General features: G+C 40.0%; 4 protein-coding genes across 4 annotated transcripts; all 4 read left to right on the top strand.

Moving 5' to 3' along the window:
* Positions 1-1055: 1055 nt before the first annotated feature.
* LOC121796606 lies at positions 1056-2550 on the top strand. Its single transcript, XM_042195421.1, has 2 exons — positions 1056-1931; positions 2113-2550. The coding sequence occupies exons 1-2, from the start codon at positions 1056-1058 to the stop codon at positions 2548-2550; spliced, it is 1314 nt and encodes a 437-aa protein (XP_042051355.1).
* A 5986-nt stretch (positions 2551-8536) lies between these two features.
* On the top strand, positions 8537-10339 carry LOC121796605. The gene has a single exon (XM_042195420.1). The coding sequence runs from the start codon at positions 8537-8539 to the stop codon at positions 10337-10339; it is 1803 nt and encodes a 600-aa protein (XP_042051354.1).
* Positions 10340-12509: 2170 nt separating this feature from the next.
* On the top strand, positions 12510-13058 carry LOC121796604 (secreted RxLR effector protein 161-like). Its single transcript, XM_042195419.1, has one exon. It carries the CDS (start codon positions 12510-12512, stop codon positions 13056-13058), a length of 549 nt encoding a protein of 182 aa, XP_042051353.1.
* A 464-nt stretch (positions 13059-13522) lies between these two features.
* On the top strand, positions 13523-17409 carry LOC121795050 (phospholipase D alpha 1-like). Its single transcript, XM_042193481.1, has 4 exons — positions 13523-13654; positions 13814-13916; positions 14763-16662; positions 16755-17409. The coding sequence occupies exons 2-4, from the start codon at positions 13824-13826 to the stop codon at positions 17186-17188; spliced, it is 2427 nt and encodes an 808-aa protein (XP_042049415.1). The 5' UTR covers positions 13523-13654; positions 13814-13823; the 3' UTR covers positions 17189-17409.
* The last annotated feature ends 4782 nt before the right edge of the window (positions 17410-22191 follow it).

Below are 22191 nucleotides of genomic sequence, written 5' to 3'. Positions count from 1 at the left end.
TCCAAGCATGGAAGGGTTCAACTCCATTGTTCATTTCTTCTTGGATTGCCGGCAGCGCCTCGCCTAACACCCGGGTCAATTGATCTTCGAATATTCTTTGACGAGGAGGCATTTTTTGGAATTATAAGAAGAGATTTGAAGTTGAATGTGTATGAAAAGGAGTAGTATTTATAAAAAAATTTCGAATTTAAAAAAAATAAATAAAAATCGGTTGCGGCCCGACCCGAGAAGCGTGTAACGCTGGGCCGGGACTCGGGGATGCTGCCCGGCTCCCGAATAATGCCGTCCCAGGCCGGGCCGTGGGACGGGCACCAGGCCGCGATCGCGGCACGGGGACCGGCCCAGGCCGTGCCACCTCCTCCTCCAACGCGCGGGACGGGCCGGGACTCGCGAGATGCGGCCCGACCCCAAGCTTTATTCCTGCTCTTACTCCCTCCATCTATCATTTCTATCCATGATTACAAGACCACATTGTTAAGAAATACTACTCGTCTCGTATGTCTCGTCCAATTAAGTTGAGTAATACTCCATCCGTCTCCAATTAGAAGTCACTCTTTGACTCTGCACTGGTTTTAAGGAACTATTTAAATGTGTGGTGTAATAAATGAAGTTAGGTAGTCAAATATGTGACCTCTTTGACTTTTGGTGTAATAAATTTAATTAAACTATTCAATGTGCAAATAAATTTTGGAGGATTAGATAATGGTGTAGTGATTAAATAAATTCCATTGATTACACTTGATTAATTAAACTTGTGTTAGCAAAATTGAATGGAAAAAAAAATAGGCTGCATTTGCAATATAGAGACCTCAGAGGATTGAAAAAAAATGGCTCAAATTCAAACTCCTGCCAAAAAATAAAGAGGGAAAGCCAATTTCATTCCATGGAGGGAATTTGTACAACAAGGAGGGAACATTTACAAGGATTTTCAAAGTCCACCAACTCCTATAAATACTTTCATTTCTACTCTTCATTTACTTCCACCAACCAAAACAAAAAAGAAAGGAAAACATATTTAAAGTGAAATACCCTCCGAAAATCTTCATCACTGGGCAATGGAGCTTGAGGTGGTCCGAGAGTTGGACCATGAGCACGAGCAGCAGGAGCAGGGGCAGGGTGGAAGGGAGCGGGTTTCATTAGCGTTGAACAGCCAACAAAAAAACCTCATTGCGCAGTTTCTTCTACAGCGAAGTAAGGCTGGAGTGCTGCCAAGAGGTTCTTTTACAGAGGCAGCCAAACGATTCAACATCCATAAAAGGACAGCACTAAGAATTTGGCAGATCAGCAAGCAGCAAATAGACCGAGGGGAACCTGTCATGATGCAAGGCAAAGCAACAGGTTATCAACACAAAGATAAACTCATGCAAGATGAAGAAAAGTTTAGAAACCTATCCATGCTTGAGAGATCAACCATAAGGAAGGTTGCTTCTAAGATGGAAGTAAGCAAGACAACAATTGGTAGATTTATTAAGAGTAATCAGTTGAAACCTCATACAAGTGTTGTCAAGCCTATACTGACTGAAAGCAACAAAATTGCAAGGATGAAATGGTGTCTTGCTCATATTCAACCAACATTAGCTGATGGTAAACTTCTTTACCATTCAATGCACAACATTGTTCATATTGACGAGAAATGGTTCTACATGACAAAGACATCAGACAGATACTACCTTTTGCCCGATGAAGATGTGCCATACAGGTCCTGTAAGTTCAAGAGATTCATCACTAAAGTGATGTTCATGGTTGCTGTCAGTAGGCCACTTATTGGCAGTGATGGGGAAACCATATTTGATGGTAAAGTAGGCTTATTCCCGTTCACAAAGGAAGTACTAGTCAAAAGAAGTTCAAAGAACAGGCCAAAAGGGACAATTGAGACAAAGCCTATTCAATCCATTAACAAGGAAATCATGACAACTTGTCTCCTAAACCAGGTATACCAATTTATTCTGTCATTAAATCTATCAGACATTATTAATGTCATCACTTAGTCACATACACATATCATGCACAGATTATACCAACAATCAAGGCCAAGTGGCCAGCTAATGCAAGCAAGAAGATTTTCATCCAGCAAGATATGCCAAACCTCACCTAAGAGCTGCTGACCAACAGTTTGAGTCACTTCCTAGTACTGATGGGTTTGAATTCCATCTAATTAGCCAACCGCCCAACTCCCCAGACACAAATGTGTTAGACCTTGGGTATTTTAGGGCAATACAATCACTTCAAGATGACAAAATAGCCACAAGTGTAGATGACTTGCTGAGGAATGTGTTTACCTCATTTGAAGAACTCTCACCACAAACTCTCAATAGAGTATTCATCATATTGCAAAGCTGTTTGACAGCAATATTAGAAGTGCATGGGAAGAATGACTACAAGATCCCTCATTTAAACAAAGACAGATTGCACAGAACAGAGGGGTTGCCTTTACAACTTCATGTTGAAGAGGGTTTGGTGAGAGAGAGTTTGGAGTACCTAAAGCTGCCTGAAAACAACACTGGAGACACATATGACATAGGGCCTCTTAACCATGCTTTAGGGTACTAGACATAATATTAGGTGATGGAGTTACAGTATAAGCACCAACATATGTTTGTGTTTAAGATGTAAACTCTTTTTTTGTGCATAGGCTACATTTTTTTTAATGCCATCAGAAAAGTTTCATCACATGGCATCAGCCTCCAAACCCTTCATAGGGGGTGGCTTACTAAGCTAAATAGGCTGCATTTTGTATAAACATCATCACTGTACACCCTATTAAGTAATCAGTGAATATTTTTTGTATTATCACATGAAATCAGCCTTCATAGGGGGTGGCTTTTTTTGCATTTCCCTCAGCAAAGCTTCATCACAGGGCATATGGACAACAGCACAAGGCATAGGAGCAACACATTACACTTACAACAGCCTCCAAACCATACACAAGGGTGGTTGAGCCAAGTACGCAGAAAAGCTGTTAGGGTTTTGTATACTAGAAATCACCTTTCAAGTGATTGGATACTGTAAAACTCTAATGGTTATTTTCCAATAAATGCAACAGATTATTTTTGTCATAATGTTGTTATGTTTTACATTTAATGGTTGTTTATTGCATATTTAAATGTATGAGCAAACGTAACAAAGTCTAAGTCTTTGTTTTAGTAGACCGGTTGTGGGCGTCGTCCAATTTAAGGTAACACGGTCAGTTCTAAACAAAGAAAAATAAGAATTTCACAACCTAGATAGGCCTAGACTACCTATCGTGAAAGGTTGCAATGTCAGTCCGATTATTTCTAAACCTTATTGAAATAAGATGACGTTGGTGTGGTATAGCACTGAATGGATCTAACAGCAAGACGAGTCTTTATGCTATCTACTGAAAGACGAGGTCTTGAGAATTAATTTCTTAATCAATGTACGTTAGCATTGAGCATACGATATTGAGTATCCACTACTTTGACTTACCAAAGGTGAGGGTTTTTCGTAACCCAACGATCCAGGTATATTGGGTAGTGGTGATCATTATCTAGAGGTGCTAGGATTGCTATTATGTTGAAACGTGCGCGAGGAGAGTCTCGTTTGATAACATCCACAAGAGGAGCTCGAAACGAGGTTTTATTATTCAGAACCTAGCTAGTTGGAGTTTGATTACTCTATGAATAATAAATAAGAGTTTCTTGCTAAGTCCACTCTTGGAATTCGAAATGTGTTAATTAATTAAGTCTATAGCAGACATTAATTAATTAATGGATGTTTCCATCTTAAGCGCGGGAAATAAATCAAATACAATTAAAGGAAACCCGGAATACTTGTAATTTCGGATTTGGAAGGCAGTGCAATATTACTTCTGTAGTGGCTGCTCGTAATATTCCAATATAAGCTTATATTAAATTGTGGGTTCAATTTAATTAGTAAAAAGCTAATTGGGTGAGGCCTGTTCCAGATTCTTCCTTAGATCCCTGACTTGGCCCAATATGTGACTTATATAAATATGAGAATAAAGGAGACAGAAAACACAACAATTTATTCATAAAATTTTCGTCCCCCTCCTTTAAGAGAATTTTCGAAAATTGTGCTCTCCTCCGTGAGCTGAGTTCTGTCTTCCATTATTCGAGTCCTAGTACGTTGGTGAGATTTGCCCACACAAATATCAACGTATAGTCCGGGACACCAGTCAGAAGATCCGAGGTCTTGTATTGAAGATCTTCACGTGGAGACGGAGCAAGCCATCATCGATTCTTGATTGAATCAACGAGGTAAATTGGCTAATTCCGTAGTAAGCATGTTTTAGGAATTTAATGTGCTAAAGCATGTTTTAGTTCAAGTTATGAGCATGATACATGTGATAATTACGCGAATAGATTTTGTCTAAATAATCTGCTAAATAGATCAAATTCATGTGATCCGTTTTGTCACGCACGCTTCCGCTGCCAGCCCCTTCAAAAGCTTCATCACAGGGCATATGGACAACAACACAATGCATAGGGACATCGGAGGACACTAACACAGCCTCCAAACCATACACAGGGGTGGCTGAGCTTTTCCTTAGAAAAGCTTCATCACAGGGCATATGGACAACAACACAATGCATAGGGACATCAGAGGACACTTACAACAGCCACACTAATGCACATAAACATTCATCTTCGATTCCCACTGCCTCAATTTCACATAAACATTCATCAACAATTCCCACTGCCTCAATATCGCATAAACATGGAGCAATATCACATAAGCATGGAGCAATGCACATAAAGATGGAGTACATGCAAAATAGGCTGCATTTCCTTAAAATCAGAAAGAAACTCACAAATCAGATGAGATCCTTGAGGCAAGGAAACATGATTAATAGCATTGCTTTTTCATTGTCGGTGTACTCTCTATTTGGCTCCATCGCCGGCTGCATTGATGCGGCCATGCCTTCCTCGATGTCATCCAAACCAATGGAAGGTGTCTCCGACCAGTCAAACGGGTGCGACGGAGGCTGAGTTTCAGATCCGTCGAAACCCTTAGCCGGAGCTTCGGTTTCAGATCTGTCGATTAATGGGGACGGAGGTAGAGTTTCAGAACCGTAGAAGCCCTCGGAAGGATCTGTAATTTTAGATCCGTCGAAACCCTTAGCCGGAGCTTCGGTTTTAGATTCGTCGATTAATGGGGGCAGAGGTAGCGTTTCAGAACCGTAGAAGCCCTCGGACGGATCTGCAGTTTCAGATCCGTCGAAACCCTTAGCCGGAGCTTCGGTTTCAGATCCGTCGAGAGCGTTGGACGGAGCTTCGGTTTCAGATCCGTAAAAGACCAAATCAGGGGGTGTCGGACCTTCAGCCCCGTCGTCGCCTATGAAAGGTGGAACAATGTGAACCACGGACCGACGACCAATTTCGTCGTAATCAACCCAGTCCGTCGGTGTTTCAGGGACAATAGTGTCCATCGATTCGGAGGGAGGCGGAGGGGGAGAGTGAGTGAGGCGGAGAAATCTAGATTGAGAGGATTAATGAGAGAGAGAATCGAGAGTGAGAAAGAGTGAATGCGAGAGTTGAATCGAGAGTGAGAGAGAGTGAATGAGAGAGATGAATCGAGAGTGAATGAGAGAGTTGACTGCAAACCCTAATGGGATTTTTATTTCCTTTTTTTAATGTAAATAATGGCATTTCTTGTAAATTTTGCCAACAATAAGGGTAATTTTGATGTCCAAATATGGTAAGTAGGAATAGTGACTCTTAATGGGGGACGAACCGAAATGGAAAATAATGACTGTTAATCAGGGACGGAGGGAGTATTATTTTTGGTGATTTTCCAACTAAGTTGATTCATTTCATTTTTTGAAAAAAAATAAGACATTTAATCACTCTTACTTTATTCTATCACTCACTTTACTCTATTTTTATCTTTTCTACTTTGTTTTTCTCTGCTATTTTTCAACACAATATCTTAATCTTTGTGCCTAAATGTTTTGACTCAACTTAATTATGACGAAGAATATATACTGAAAAATAAGTGGAAAAAGGTAAAGTGGAAGGTGGATCTACTTTTATATACTACTATCAGAAATGTGAATGGATAAAATTAGTGAGATGTGAGATCTATTACTAAAAATGATAAAAAGTAAATGAAACTTTTATTGGTTGATAGATAAAAATACCGAAATGAGACGTTTTTTTTTACATAGGTAGTATTAACAATTTATAAATTTTTTGTAGCGTTTTTTGGAATATAATCTCTCTAGAATTACTTGATGATAGAGAGAATTTCGAATTAAAGATTTTATTAGAAGAAAGTTGAAAATAAATACTAATATTGAAAAAATACTACATGACTTGCTTCAACTATTTTTTAATTTTTTTTATGTTAAGTAAAGTCAAACGTCTATTTGTATTTTTAGAAAATCTTATTTATGCGTTTGAATTTTTGTTCCGATTAGTCCACACACAATTAATCTGCAATTTGAATAAGGATTCATCAGAATTTAGTTTGCTAATTCGAATAACTTTCCTACCCTCACTAGGTTAATAAATAATAAATAATAGCCACTATCTAAATTATCAAAATACTAATAAAAAAAGGCACGTCGCAACTTGGATCAATAAGTCGTTACACACTGAATAAACACGTAAAAGTTTAATTATATATCGAAAGTAAGAGGTCCGTCCATTTAATCGACTATGAATAATTGCAGTTTAATTAGCAATCAATATTAATACAAATAATACTATTTTTGTTATAGTACTACCATGTACTATTACATTTATTGAAAGTTAGGACTCGCTGTTTTCGTTTTTCTTCGATTCTTTATCCTACTAATCCAAAACCAACTCTACATATTGCAAATTTTATTGAAAAGTTGCTTTCAAACATCTAAGATTGACCCAAAATTATTTGAAAATCAAGCACAAACTAGACATGGCCAGGCTAATAAACTACAAGAATTTTTATGATATAGACATTTTAACAAAAAATATGGGATGGAAAAGTATTAGCCGAAGTTAATTATAATTAGCTCAAAGCTAATAGTATTATTTAATTCCTCTTTACACACACATAGTATCTTGCCTAATCTAAATTATAAACAAACTAAATAAATACATTAGAGCATGCGCAGCGGTGGCGTCCGTCGACCGTCGCCACCGCCGTCCGCGCCGCTGGCACGGCGCTGCTCGATGTATCGAGCACGTCCGTGCCAGCGGACGCACACGTGACGCGCTCCCATTCGTCAACGGCTCGACCGTTGCATTTAAACATTTTTATATTTTTTAAAAAAAATCGGTTTTTTATTAAAAAACTGATAAAAAATAAAAAAAATTTCACTTCCCCAAAAAAATATATCCGTTTATAACCGTTTTTTACACCTTTTTAATTTTTTTTTTCATTTTTTTACCCCAAAAATACACACTTTCATCTATAAATACCCCCAATTTCACCCCAAAAATTCACATCAAACTACACAACTCTCATCATCATTCTCCAATATCCATTCTCATCTCCATTCTCTCATATCCATTTTCATCTTCATTCTCTCATACCCTATAACATCACTATGTCCGGCCAAGACGATAACCCTTCGGGCTCCCACGGTTGGAACCCCGAACAACTCGCTGTGGATGCTCTTAAGCCAACTCAATATGGCCGATAGGTCATCTATGACCCCCACGCAACTTGAAACACACGAGATCATGATAAAAGGTCTCCAAAAACAATTGGGGTTGATCCCGCCGGATGCGTAGTCTTATTAGGAGTTTAATTATGTAATTTTTAATTTTTAGGATTTTAATTATGTAATTTTTAATTTTAAGGAGTTTAATTATGTAATTTTTATTTTTTAGGATTTTAATTATGTATTTTTTAATTTTATTTGTAATTTGTAATATTTATTATGGTTTTTAAATGGATTTTAATATTATGGAAATGTTATTGTTTAATTGAATTTTATATTAATTGTGCTCGTCCTTGCGGAAGAGCACAGTTGTGGGTGTTGTGCTCTTGCCAGAGAGCAGGCATGAATAGTACCGCCAGGGCCCACAACCGTGCCGCTGGCAAGAGCACGGTTGTGGATGCTCTTAGAATCAAATATACCGCTGAAAACGACTTGGGATCTTGTCCTTTTTTCCTAAGTCAAATGAGTTGATTGGGAAATGGAAACTTATGATATGGCTAACATTATAATTATTTATATGAATAACGATAATAAAATGTAATTAATTTAATTGGTAAGATATTTTATTTGAACTTCAAGTTATAATAAACAAAAATAGAAGGAACATTAGTGTTGGAATAAGATCGCATAATATCGGGAGAATATTATGTGATTGATTTGGGGATATATCATGCCTAAATTAGTGTAGTAATTATTGTAAATTTACCATATATGTAGAATACCTAGTCTATAAAATATGTAACCAATGTACCGTATTATTGATTCAATACAAGAAATCTTCTCCCATCGATTTCAACATGGCCTCAGAGCAGAAACGATCCCGGCTCAGAAAAATTTCATCATAGCCGATATACCTTTACCCGACCTGTTATTAGCCAAAATCAGCCCAGAAAAACACCAAAAAAAATGTCAGATTCAGAGGATGAGAAGAAACCGAACCAAGAACAGACGAAAAGCTTGAGGAATAGCAAGAGCATCACTATAGCATTCAAGTTGAATGGGAAAAACTACCCTTTATGGTCGAGACTGATCAAAGTAAAGATCGGCGGCCGAGGGGCGTATTCTTACATCAAAAACGATCCCCCAGAACCGGGGAGCAAGGGATTCGACGAGTGGGAGGAGAACGACCTAGTAGTGTTCTCATGGATCGTGGACAACATCGAGAATGACATCATCTCGGATTTTGCCCATCACCAAACATCGAAGGCGCTGTGGGAGAGCCTCGCTGTGACTTTCGAAAACATGGCGGATAAATACCTTATCTACGATCTGGAAGAAAAGGTAATCGCAATTAAACAGGGAAATCTCGATTTAGAAACGTATTACCGAAAGCTCCACGGATTATGGGTGGACATTGATCGTTCCCAAAAGCAGCCCGTAACTTGCTGCGACAAAGGAGTCAGCCAATACAGAGTGCACTCGAATGAGAAGCGATTAATCAAGTTCCTTACGGGACTAAACCAAGAGTACGACTCTGTCCGGAGAGAGATCTTGAAAGAAGACCCATACCCATCAGTAGCGGCAGCCTATGGGTGGGTGAAGACGGAGGCGGCTCGACGTCGAATCATGCCACCGACATCGTCGACACCCACTGGAGAAGCCGACGGCAGCGCCGATTCATCATTTGGGGGTGAAATCGGACATGGATTCGCGGCTATCGGACAGAACTCAATCGGACAGAGTCAGCGACCACCAAACCGCGGCACACCACCGAATCGCGGCGCACCACCGCGCCCCCCCGCCACCAACCGATCGGGAGGCCAACGACCCGACACCTCAAAATTGTGGTGCTCCCACTGTGGGAAACAGAAGCATACATGGGAGAATTGCTTCAAAAGACTGGGATACCCGGAGTGGTGGGAAGAGCGACAAAAGGCGAGGGCCGCTCAGGCCAAGCTCGCCGTTGCAGTAAACGGAGAGGGAGCACAGTGGAGGAATGACACCGGAAATCATGGGAATCAGACTACAATCGGGATGGGTACGCATCAGGAGAACCCCCCAAACGGTGGCAACGTGAGGGGAGCAGGCAATTTCGCCGGAAGAGTGAAATCGCCAGAGGAGACGGCGGGAGGAGGTAACGGGTTTGGCACAATGCCAAACCCTAACTCACTTTCCTTTTTTAATTCTGTGATGATACCCCCAAATTTTAGAAAATATCAACATAAACCCCACCCCATTATTTTTCGACCCCCTGATCCCTTAAAAATTGAGATTCAGCCTCCTGATCCTCTGGAAATTGAATTTAGACCCCATACAGTTCAGAAATTCCCCAATTACCCCAATTTTGTGTCAAATAATCGGTTTGCACCCCTACTAGAAACTTCCGCTGCATTTCACGTATATGATATATTTGATAAACACTCTAAGGGCTGGATATTTGATTGTGGGGCAACTGATACCATGACTCCGGATAGACGTGATTTTCTTATTTTTGATGGAAGCACTAAATCCTTTATTAGAACTGCAAATGGGGAATTAATTACGGTTGAAGGATCTGGCACAATTGAAATATCTCCTACACTCAGACTTAGGAATTGTTTATATGTTCCTACTTTATCTCAAAGATTGATGTCTATTAGCCATGTGACCAAGGAATTAAACTGCACACTTATGATGAATCCCGACTTTTGTATTTTACAGGATATTCAGACGAGGAGGATTCTTGGGCGTGGCACTGAAAGCAAGGGCTTTACTATGTGGACGAGATAGCTCAACATGGCAGTGCGATGCTAGCTCACGGATCCACAAAACAGGAAACTTGGCTCTGGCACCGAAGACTAGGACACCCTTCTCCTGGTTACTTTAAATTACTTTACCCAAAACTTTCAATTTCTTCTGATTTTTCATGTGAAACTTGTGTTTTGGCCAAGAGCCGTAGACAGTCTTTTAAGCCTACAAATACTCGTGTGAAATCTATGTTTTCTTTAGTACACTCTGATGTTTGGGGTCCTGCACCCACGGTTGGAAATGGATTTCGATATTTTGTGCTTTTTATTGATGATTGCACGAGAATGACGTGGATTTATTTCTTAAAACACAAGTCTGAAGTCTTTGATAGATTTACCTCTTTCTTTAAACTAGTACAAACACAATTCCGAACCACTATCCAAACCCTTAGGTCAGATAATGGGAGGGAATTCGTAAATAGTGCTATGACCCAATTCTGTAAAGATAAAGGCGTGATCCACCAAACTTCCTGTGCATATACACCCGAGCAAAATGGGGTAGCTGAAAGAAAGAATCGAACAATCCTAGAAATGACCCGAGCCCTCATGATTGAATCCAAAGTCCCTAACTTTTTTTGTCCCGAAGCAATTGCTACATCTGTTTACCTGATCAATCGTCTCCCGACTAAAATACTGAACATGAAAACCCCACTTGATGTTCTCTCCAAACAAGCCAAAATACCCGTGCACTTAAATCTTCAGCCAAAGATCTTTGGATGTACTGTATACACTCATGTCCCAAAACACGAGCGGAATAAACTATCTCCTTGTGCAACCAAGTGTGTTTTTGTGGGGTATGGGGTGAATCAAAAAGGCTACCGTTGCTATGATCCTTCCACTAGAAAAATCACCACCACCATGAACTGCAATTTCCTAGAAACCGAATTCTTTTACCATACCCACCTTAGTAGTCAGGGGGAGAGTGGTCCAACTACACATGAGGACTATCTAAGTTGGGTTGTGCCGTTGCCAAGCTCCTCGACTGAGGATCCACCAGAACCAGCGATGGTCACTACCGCCGAGCAAATCTCACCACAAGAACCCTCTCATCCGCCCCCGAGTGATCCTCCTCCGACGATATCCGAGGTAACTCCTGAACCAAATAGTGTTGAACCTTCAGTTACTACTGACCCCGCTGATACAGAACCCCAAGAGGAGAATAACACCGTGGATGGAGATACAGGGAAGTACGTGCTTCCTCACCGAAGTACAAGGGGAATCCCGGCCAAACGATACTCCCCTGAGAGGATAGGGAAGAAAACCCGCTATGGAGTGGCAAATTTCGTACAAGGAAACCTAACAAAGATGGCCCGGGCATTTGAGGCTGCACTATACGAAGAAGAAGAAATCCCACAGACAGCCGAAGAGGCAATGAATCATAAGAAGTGGAGAGAAGCAATGCTTGTTGAAATGAAAGCCCTAATGAAGAATAGTACGTGGATAAAATCGAAACTACCCGAAGGAGCTAGAACTGTTGGGTGTAGATGGGTATTTACGATAAAAAGAAGACCAGACGGGACGATAGAGAGATACAAGGCACGACTCGTGGCGAAAGGATACACTCAGACGTATGGGGTGGACTATGCAGAAACATTCTCCCCAGTGGCTAAGATTAATACCGTGCGGGTGCTGTTCTCGATTGCTGCTAATAAAGACTGGCCGCTCCACCAATTTGATGTGACAAATGCATTTCTGCACGGAGAATTACCTAAGCCAGTATTCATGGAACCACCACCTGGTTCACGGGAGAGTTTGCAGATGGGGAGGTGTGTCAGCTGAAGAAGACACTATACGGGTTGAAGCAGTCACCACGTGCATGGTTTGGGAGATTTACAGAAGTGATGAAAAAGTACGAGTATGAACAGAGTAATTCAGATCATACCTTATTTATCAAGAAAAAAGGGGGGAAGATCACATGCTTAATCATATATGTAGACGACATGATCATTACTGGAGATGATGAGGAGGAGATAGCCGAACTAAGGAAGAATTTATTCCATGAGTTTGAGATGAAGGATCTCGGCCCTCTTAAGTACTTCTTAGGGATAGAGGTGCTAAGGTCAAAGAAGGGAATCTTCATAAATCAGAGAAAGTATATACTTGACTTGTTGGCCGAAATAGGGATGATTGACTGCAAACCCGCGGATACTCCGATGGTACAGAACCATGGGTTACAGATGAAGGAAGGTGCGAAGCTGACCGATAGGGGGAGATATCAGAGGCTAGTTGGTAAGCTTATCTATCTATCCCATACACGACCTGATATTGCATATGCAGTTGGAGTAATGAGTCAGTTTATGCATTCACCACAAGAAGAACATTGGGAAGCTGTGCTAAGACTTGTCAGATACTTGAAGGGAACAGCCGAGCATGGGCTTGTATTCGAGAAACATGGTCACATGGAAATACACGGCTTTACTGATGCAGATTGGGCGGGAAATCCAAATGATCGAAGGTCTACCGCTGGCTATTTTACCTTTGTTGGAGGTAACCTTGTAACATGGAGGAGTAAGAAGCAAAAGGTAGTTGCACTTTCTAGTGCAGAGGCGGAATTTCGGGGAATCAAGAGTGGATTGACGGAAATACTATGGCTACGGAGACTTATGACCGAATTGGATCTTCGATCTGCGCTACCTTGTAGATTGTTCTGTGACAACAAGGCGGCAATCAGTATTTCAGAAAACCCGGTACAACACGATTGAACAAAGCATGTGGAAGTGGATAGGCACTTTATAAAAGAGAATCTCGAAGCAAAGGTGGTGGAGATGCCTTATGTCAAGACCGAAGATCAATTGGCAGACATCTTGACAAAAGCAGTGAATTCGAAGTCGTTTCGTGAAGTACTGGGCAAGCTAAGCATTGGGAACCCCATCACTTAGCTTGAGGGGGAGTGTTGGAATAAGATCGCATAATATCGGGAAAATATTATGTGATTGATTTGGGGATATATCATGCCTAAATTAGTGTAGTAATTATTGTAAATTTACCATATATGTAGAATACCTAGTCTATAAAATATGTAACCAATGTACCGTATTATTGATTCAATACAAGAAATCTTCTCCCATCGATTTCAACAATTAGTATTAATTATTTTTGAAAAGCTTATGATATGGATAATGGCATTTATTTGCAAATATCAATATTTTCTTTAATTTAATGACCACACCGCGTCGCCTCTCATTACATAAATGCGAGTTTCTCGCTCTTCTTTCTCACTCTCTCTCTCTCCTCTTCCATTTACCAATCTTGACACTGAGAAGATCCGATCAAATTCCCACTCTGTTTTCCTTACTTTGTAAGCTCTTGTGATCTCTCTGATCCTCAATTTGTTTATTAAAATTTCATATGTTTGTGATGATTAAACTTGGGCTACTTTGATTAAACTTGGTTGGGTTAACTGTGGAGTTGTAAAATGCGATTGTGGGGTTTTGACCTTTATCTGATGTGGTGACAGGTGAGAATCAATGGCGCAGCACTTGCTTCATGGAACTCTCCATGTCATGATCTATGAAGTGGACACGCTGAAAGTTGGAGGGGGTGGGAATATCTTCAGCAAGGTCTGATTCTGATGCGATGTCTACTTTAAATTGATTTTGTTCTGACTCTTTACTTTTTTATTTACTTTTTATCTATGATTAATTGCCAGATCTTGTTGTGTTGCGATTTTAACTTGCTTTCCTGTTAGTGTAAATAGATGACTAGATTGTGCTTGTTTTTGTGGAGTGATATTTGTGCTGATCGGTAGACATTAGAGGGTTTTTATTCTCTCTGTTTGAAAGTTGTTGGATTTTGTTTTGTCTTGTTTGATTTCGATTCATAGTTATTCAATCTTTGCAGTTTGATTGCTCCAAGTGTTCCTTGATTGATCTATTTGTAACATGAAATTTCTGTGTTTGTGATCTTTTAAGTGGTGTTTTTGTTGGTTGGAGTCGTATTCACCATTCATGAGTTTATCACTTGCTGCTAAGGATGTGATTACTTTCTTCACCGTATGCAACTTTAGTCGGAACATCAATCGCTTACTGTCCATCTTTCAAGGTTTTTCTGAGATGCTATACAGATAATGACTGGTGTCTGTGCCCCTTTTGACAGTTACTTTGTAGTAGTAATTGATGTTTGGGAAACTTCAAAGATAAATTGGTAAAAAGAAGGGATTTGTATTGGAACGTTGGACAGTAATATATGAGTTATTATCTGTTTCTAGAGTATAAGTACTTAGGCTGTTAGGCATAGCTGTGGCAATAGATGCAGAAGTTTACAAAGTAGCGTGTCGTGCACATTCTTATATGCTTTCCATTTTTACTTGGTGAATTCATGCTATGGAAATCTGAACCGTGTCGTGTCCCTATTTTAACTGTATATTAGTTGTCTTCTGTTTTCTCATATGTGGAACATCTGTGCAGTTTGTGGAGAATTTCCAGGAGAAAGTTGGGTTCGGCGAAGGAACTCCCAAAATCTATGCATCTATTGATTTGGAAAAGGCCAGAGTTGGGAGAACGAGAACGATTGAAGAGAACCCCACCAATCCTCAGTGGGATGAGTCTTTTCACATTTACTGTGCACATATGGCCTCAAATGTCATATTCACAGTCAAAGATGATAATCCCATTGGTGCCACTTTGATTGGAAGAGCTTATGTGCCGGTCGAGGAATTACTGGATGGGGATGAAGTAGATAAGTGGGTTGAGATACTTGATGAAGACAAGAATCCTATTGATGCAGAATCTAAGATCCATGTGAAGTTGCAGTTTTTTGACATTAACAGAGATCGCAACTGGGCTCGTGGAATTAAAAGTGCCAAGTATCCCGGGGTCCCTTATACCTTCTTTCCCCAAAGAAGAGGATGCCGGGTTTCTCTGTACCAGGATGCTCATGTGCCGGATGGATTTATTCCAAAGATCCCATTATCTGGAGGGCAAAACTATGAGCCCCAGAGATGTTGGGAGGACGTGTTTGATGCAATCACGAATGCAAAGCACTTTATTTACATCACTGGTTGGTCTGTTTACACAGAGATCACGTTGATAAGGGACTCACGAAGACCAAAGCCAGGTGGAGATACTACTCTTGGCGAGCTCCTTAAGCAGAAAGCAAGCGAGGGTGTTCGGGTTCTTATGCTTGTCTGGGATGACAGAACCTCGGTGGGTTTACTGAAGAAAGATGGTTTAATGGCTACCCACGATGAAGAAACTGAGCAGTACTTCCAGGGTACGGATGTGCACTGCAAGCTATGTCCCCGCAATCCTGATGATGGCGGAAGCTTCGTTCAGGACTTGCAAATTTCCACCATGTTTACTCATCATCAAAAGATCGTGGTGGTAGACAGTGATTTACCAAATGGAGAACCGGATAAGAAGAGAGTTGTGAGTTTTGTCGGAGGCATTGATCTTTGTGACGGGAGATACGATACTCCCTTCCATACACTTTTCAGAACATTGGATACGGCACATCACAATGATTTCCATCAGCCTAACTATACTGGAGCTGCAATCACCAAAGGTGGACCCCGAGAGCCGTGGCATGACATTCATTCCCGACTGGAAGGGCCTATTGCTTGGGATGTTCTGTATAATTTTGAGCAGAGGTGGAAGAAGCAAGGTGGTAAGAATGTATTGGTTGACTTGAGAGAGCTCTCTGATATTGTTATTCCCCCTTCTCCAGTCACGTTCCCTGATGACCACGACACATGGAACGTGCAGCTATTCAGATCGATTGATGGTGGGGCAGCCTTTGGTTTCCCCGAAAAGCCTGATGAGGCTGCCCAAGCAGGTCTGATTAGTGGGAAGGACAATATCATTGACCGAAGCATTCAAGATGCGTATATCCATGCTATACGCCGGGCCAAAAATTTTATTTACATAGAGAATCAGTATTTCTTGGGAGGCTGTTTTGGCTGGGACTGTAACGATATTAAAGTCGAAGACATTGGAGCTCTACATCTCATCCCGAAGGAACTGTCATTGAAGATTGTCAGCAAGATCGAAGCTGGAGAAAGGTTCACCGTGTACATTGTGGTTCCTATGTGGCCCGAGGGGATTCCGGAGAGTGCTTCAGTACAGGCTATATTAGACTGGCAGCGGAGGACGATGGAGATGATGTACAAAGATATCATTCAGGCCCTTAAAGCTAACGGTGTCGAAGAGGATCCCAGAAATTACTTGACATTCTTCTGCCTTGGTAATAGAGAAGTGAAGAAGAGTGGAGAATATGAACCTTCTGAACAACCCGAACCCGACTCAGACTATCTCAAAGCTCAGGAGGCTCGGCGTTTTATGATCTACGTTCATGCCAAGATGATGATAGGTATCTTTTCCTTCATATTTGTAGTATATCATTCTGATCACAAGTTTTCCATTTGAATCATATGATCTGAATTTCGGTCTGTTGTGTTGCAGTTGATGATGAATATATCATAGTTGGTTCAGCAAATATCAACCAAAGATCAATGGATGGTGCAAGGGATTCCGAGATAGCCATGGGAGCCTATCAACCATATCATCTCGCAAACAGACAGCCAGCAAGGGGACAGATCCACGGTTTCAGGATGGCGCTATGGTACGAACACCTTGGCATGATCGATGAAGCTTTCCTCCACCCTGAGAGTGAGGAATGTGCAACGAAGGTGAATGATATGGCCGACAAGTACTGGGATCTCTACTCCAGCGAAGAGCTAGAACGAGACCTGCCAGGTCACTTGCTCCGCTACCCTATTGGGATTGCGAGCGAAGGTGAGATTACTGAACTTCCAGGAGCTGAGTTCTTCCCGGACACCAAAGCTCGCGTTCTGGGCACTAAATCCGACTACCTCCCTCCCATCCTCACCACCTAAGGATGTCCCGTGCTGTCTGGATCCCGTCTCGATTAAAATTCCCGCGTAATAAGATGTTTGCCTGTTATGATCTGCAGAGTTGTGCATAATCAGTTGATGTTGCTGGTGTTGAATTTAGATTTTACTGCTGACTTGATTGCTCACTGTTTGCTTAAGATGTTGCTTATTTCAGTTGTATTGGAATTCCATAGTTTATCTAAAATGTGAGTTCATTTTGATGACTTGTACATCTTAAATTCTTAACTTATGTTTAGATTCCACTTGTGTTTGGATATATCATATAAATCCAAGATAAATAAAAAACCAAAATTGATGGCCAAATTGAGACAGAAAGCAAGTTGAGAGGATAAAAATGGTTGAATTGATTGAAGGGTACCTCTCAAATTCACACAGCCATTAATTAGTGAAGGTATGGATGGCCATCACCATAAACCTGTTCAATTAAATAGTTTAATCAATGTGTAGTTAATTATTTATTGTCATTATGTATGACCTTGTCATTTGGCCTAATTATACACCTGTCACCACAGCTTTTTCATCACAAAACGACTCCTACAACTCCATTCCTTGCTTTCAATGATTTTGTCATTTCGTAATTGATATTGCCAATTCCAACGACGACGAAATGCAGATGGTAAGACGTTTCCCTTGAATCAATAGGTCGACGATTTGAATCACTAAAAAAAACTCCAACACAAACTTAAAATGTACCCAATAACTTTATTATGTAGTTAATGATCCTATTAAATTAGGGATCAAATGGAATGTTTGGGATTTTGGTTAACCTAAACCTAACAAAAAGAAGAAAAACAGGCCAGAAAATATACTCCGTATAATATAAATGTAATTAGACAAGCAAGGTTTCCCAAAATGGCGAAATTGCAAGGCTAAAATTTGCACATTTTATTTCCTTAGATTCCATTTATTTTTCTTTCTAGACTTTTCCTTTTTTTATGAGGATGATGACTATGCTCCTGAAGTAGGACTAACCGTATATATAGGCGTGTTCATTTTCCTAGATAAAATAGTACTACTATTAAGATCTAAGGTTGACTATGACTAATTATTACATAATTATTCATTTATGATTGAGTTGTGAGATTCAATCTGAAAAATCAAACACACTACATATTTAATTATGAGATACAATCTTGTAAACCGAACCGACCCCATAGTATACTCCCTCAGTCCACAAAAGATAGCTCAATTGTGGACGACACGAGTTTTAATGATAAAATTGATAAAGTAAGAGAGAAGAGAAAGATAAGAAAAGTAAGAAAGATAGAGAGAAAAGTGAGTAAAGTATGAGAGATGAGGGAAAAATGAGTAAAGTATAGGAGAAAAATTTTCATTTTTAGAAATGAGACGGACTATTTTCTTAACATCCCAAAATAGTAAAATGGGAATGAGGAGGGAGTATAAAATAATATCCCAAATCACGTGATTAACCCTAATTAAGTGATAGGATTCTTATATGTCAAACATAATTAATTCCATCCCACTTTAAGAATACCGAATGCCCCTTAATTTACGTATGTAACAACTAACAAATTCCACGTCGAACAGAAATGAGTCAAGAAAAAAAGAAATTCAACTTCGTTAGCAGATTGATATTTTCTATACAATTTCAGTGGATTAACCGGTTTTGAATTTTTATAAATGGATGCCTCATGCCTCAAATACAATCAACCGGTTCGATCTTGAATCGGCCAATGATTCAACTGGTTTTGCAACTTATACTATATTTTTAGAGTAATTATTTTTTAAAGTTAACTTAATAGTACCAACGAGAAATCTTAATGTTTGGAATGAAAGCGAAATATATTACTCCGTATTATTCAAAATCATGCTTTGAGTTTATAATTTATAATTAATTGTCGTATATGTAAGATATTTTGATAAAAAAAAAGTGTGTATATTATTTGATACTGTACTTGATTATTTATAAACTTGTAAACTTCGATATTTAATACTAGTACTATTGCTTCATTAGTTCACTTATTTTTTAAGATTGGTTAGTTTAGTGGTGCAATAATTCATGTACTATATATCTTGAAGAATAGGGTAAAGTGGTTGGAGTGTACAAGTGGTACTACTATTCCATTTCCAACCCTTGACCAAATTTCAGACAACATTGGTGTTCAAATTAAATGATTTGAGCGTGACAACTACCATCTTCTACTACTTCAAACTTAGTACTCTATATGAAGACACCCAAGATTCACACAACTCACACCCATGGCTTACAACAAAAGGTCGGTCCAAAATAAAGCATCTCTATCTTTCTCTTACATGTACACGCATTACACACATTTAGGACAGCTTAAAAGAGTACAACTCCTTTTTTTTCAAAACATATGGTCAAATTACGAATTTTGTCAATAACATTCATTTTCAGGTTTTCAGGTCCATAACATACGAAAATCGCTCTCGGTTAGGTTCTTTTTGGACGGCTCCGTTAAAATACGCAAGTCAACCTTTACTTAGCAAAAGTTTGACTAAATTAAACAAAAAACTAGATTATTAGTGACTAAATAATTTGCTAATTATTTTCTTAAAAAACACCAATTATCTTTTTTTCTTAAAAAACACTAACATTTATTAATTGTATTAAAAAAATAAAAAACACTAACATTTTGTTCTTGTATTACTCTTACTCTCTTTCTTCCCCACACAATCAGCGAAGAACCCTAATTCTTCGTCTGGTTTCCCCCATCCCTGCAACACACCGACAAACCGTTTGAAATGCATCGGTCGACTTCCAGCGGCAATTCCGGCGACAACGGCGGTTGGCGCGACCTTCGATTTAGGACCCTGCGCTGCTTTTGTAAGGAGGTAGCGGCACTCCGAATCGTCAGTAGCGACATTAATCAAGACGAAGCCTCTTCTTCGTCAACCTTAGTTGTTGCTTCTGATTTAGGGTTGGTTTTAGCAGAAATTAATGAAAACATTGAGGCTGTAGAGTTGATGTTGGACGAAATTAAAGCAGAAATGAAGGCAAAATTGGAGAAATTAGTGTATGTTGCTGTATATGCTCTATGTTTTGTAGTTATTGTTGGGTTATTTTATATGGTGAATTAATTTGATGAAAATCCTAGTTTTGTCTGAATTTTATATTTTGAGTTCGATGCATTTGCGAGCTAGCTTGCTTGCTTCTTCTTCTTTGGCATTCGAACATGTTCTTGTTCGAAATTGGGTTTGGAATTTGGGGCATAAATATGCAAAAAATATCCATGCGAAAGCCATCCTTCATATTCATAAAGTACTTCAAACTGGTCCTAAATAAACGTTACGTTACTTGCAGCTGGTTGCATCTTAACATACCGTTTTGTCTGAATTTTGTATTTTGAGTTCGATGCATTTTTGAGCTAGCTTGCTTGCTTCTTCTTCTTTGGCATTCGAACTTGTTCTTGTTCGAAATTGGGTTTGGAATTTGGGGCATTAATATGCAAAAAATATACATGCGAAAGCCATCCTTCATATTCATAAAGTACATCAAACTGGTCTTAAACAAATGTTACGTTACTTGCAGCTGGTTGCATCTTCACATACCAAAACAAAACAACACTCAAATCCAAAAACCAACAATCCAGCAACAGGCAAGAAAACCGGCAAGTATTCATTGTATATGTTACATGACAAAAAACCGATCACACTAAATCAATCTGTTTTCTTCCCTCCTTTCTTCTTCCGAGTGAGTGAGGATGAACCATGTTTCTTGTTGAGAGGGTTAGAGGACGAGGCACCGCCTTCGCGAAACATGTTCGCGATCGTACTTTGACAACGTGCCCTATTGTGTCCCGGCTGGCGGCACAAACTGCACTTTGGTTGTTCCTCGGCACGATTCTGCTTCATTTTGCACTTCCTCTTGTGTTAACTAACTCATAGGCATCTCTGGCCCCTCAGAAGCATCAATCACCATACCCCCAACCTGAACTGCATAAACATCCACGACTCCATATTTGACTCCTAAATTTGCCATGTCAATTGCGGACTGGTTGTCAAACAGCCGCACCAATCTATTCTCCAAGGTCATCCTTGGCCACAGGTAGAAGTACTCCAAACCACTGACATCTACCCCTCGTTTCTCCAGAGCATCATCAACCTCCAGTTTTGACCACTTGTCCATATTGCATTTATGAATGTAATCTCACTCACCATTTACATACCGCTTTCCACCCCCTTCCAATGTCTCCATAACACCATTGTAGTGGAACCTTGTAGTGAATGTATCATCTGTAAGCAAAGGTGTCAATCATAAGTAAACAATAAAAACATAAAGTGGTCCAACATTTATACACAACAAACCCTATTAGTCCAACACATATCAAGACAAAAAAATTCATCCATGTCGTCTGGTTTCCCTACAACCAGACCATCCACTTGTTTTCCCCACCACCAATTCAATCTATATTCGGTGGGACCACACTTACATACATATTCTATGGGACCACAATTCAATCTATTCCAATTATTGCAAACCCTAGTTTTTTACATGCAACGAATAACTCATATGCTCAGTTCGAAACTAACCTTCTCGAAGTGGATTTCGAGGGCGTGGAACTGGAATTTCAAATGGCGGCTTATCTCTGAGGATTTCAACTGGCGAACTCAAATTGGATTTCGAAGAAGAAGCAGCAGCCTTATCCTTCGGAGGAAGTGGCGGCTTAAGAGAAACCGAGCGGTCGAGTCTCATCTTCGTCCTCCTCTCTACTTTGGGAAAATCGGCGTCAGTCGGACGTCGTCGGTCAACCTTCGAAGAATTAGGGTTTGATATAGACCCGTCGTTACCGGAATGTAGCTCCACTTCGACTTCCGCGACGGGGCTAAGGTTCGACGAGGCCAACCCACCTTCGGGACTAGGGTTAGCTACACACGAACCATGACCCTTCTCGCCTTCATTCTCAGGTTCAGTTGGGTTTCGCGACGGGGATTCCCAACTCATGGCTGGAACAATGGTATATCGCCTCGAATCGCTGGAAGATCGCCTAAGAGTTGGAATG

Source organism: Salvia splendens, chromosome 3 (assembly GCF_004379255.2).
Source record: "Salvia splendens isolate huo1 chromosome 3, SspV2, whole genome shotgun sequence".
Lineage (NCBI taxonomy): Eukaryota > Viridiplantae > Streptophyta > Magnoliopsida > Lamiales > Lamiaceae > Salvia > Salvia splendens.
The sequence above is the reverse complement of the archived record's forward strand: the minus strand, read 5'-3'. Positions and strand labels throughout refer to the sequence as shown.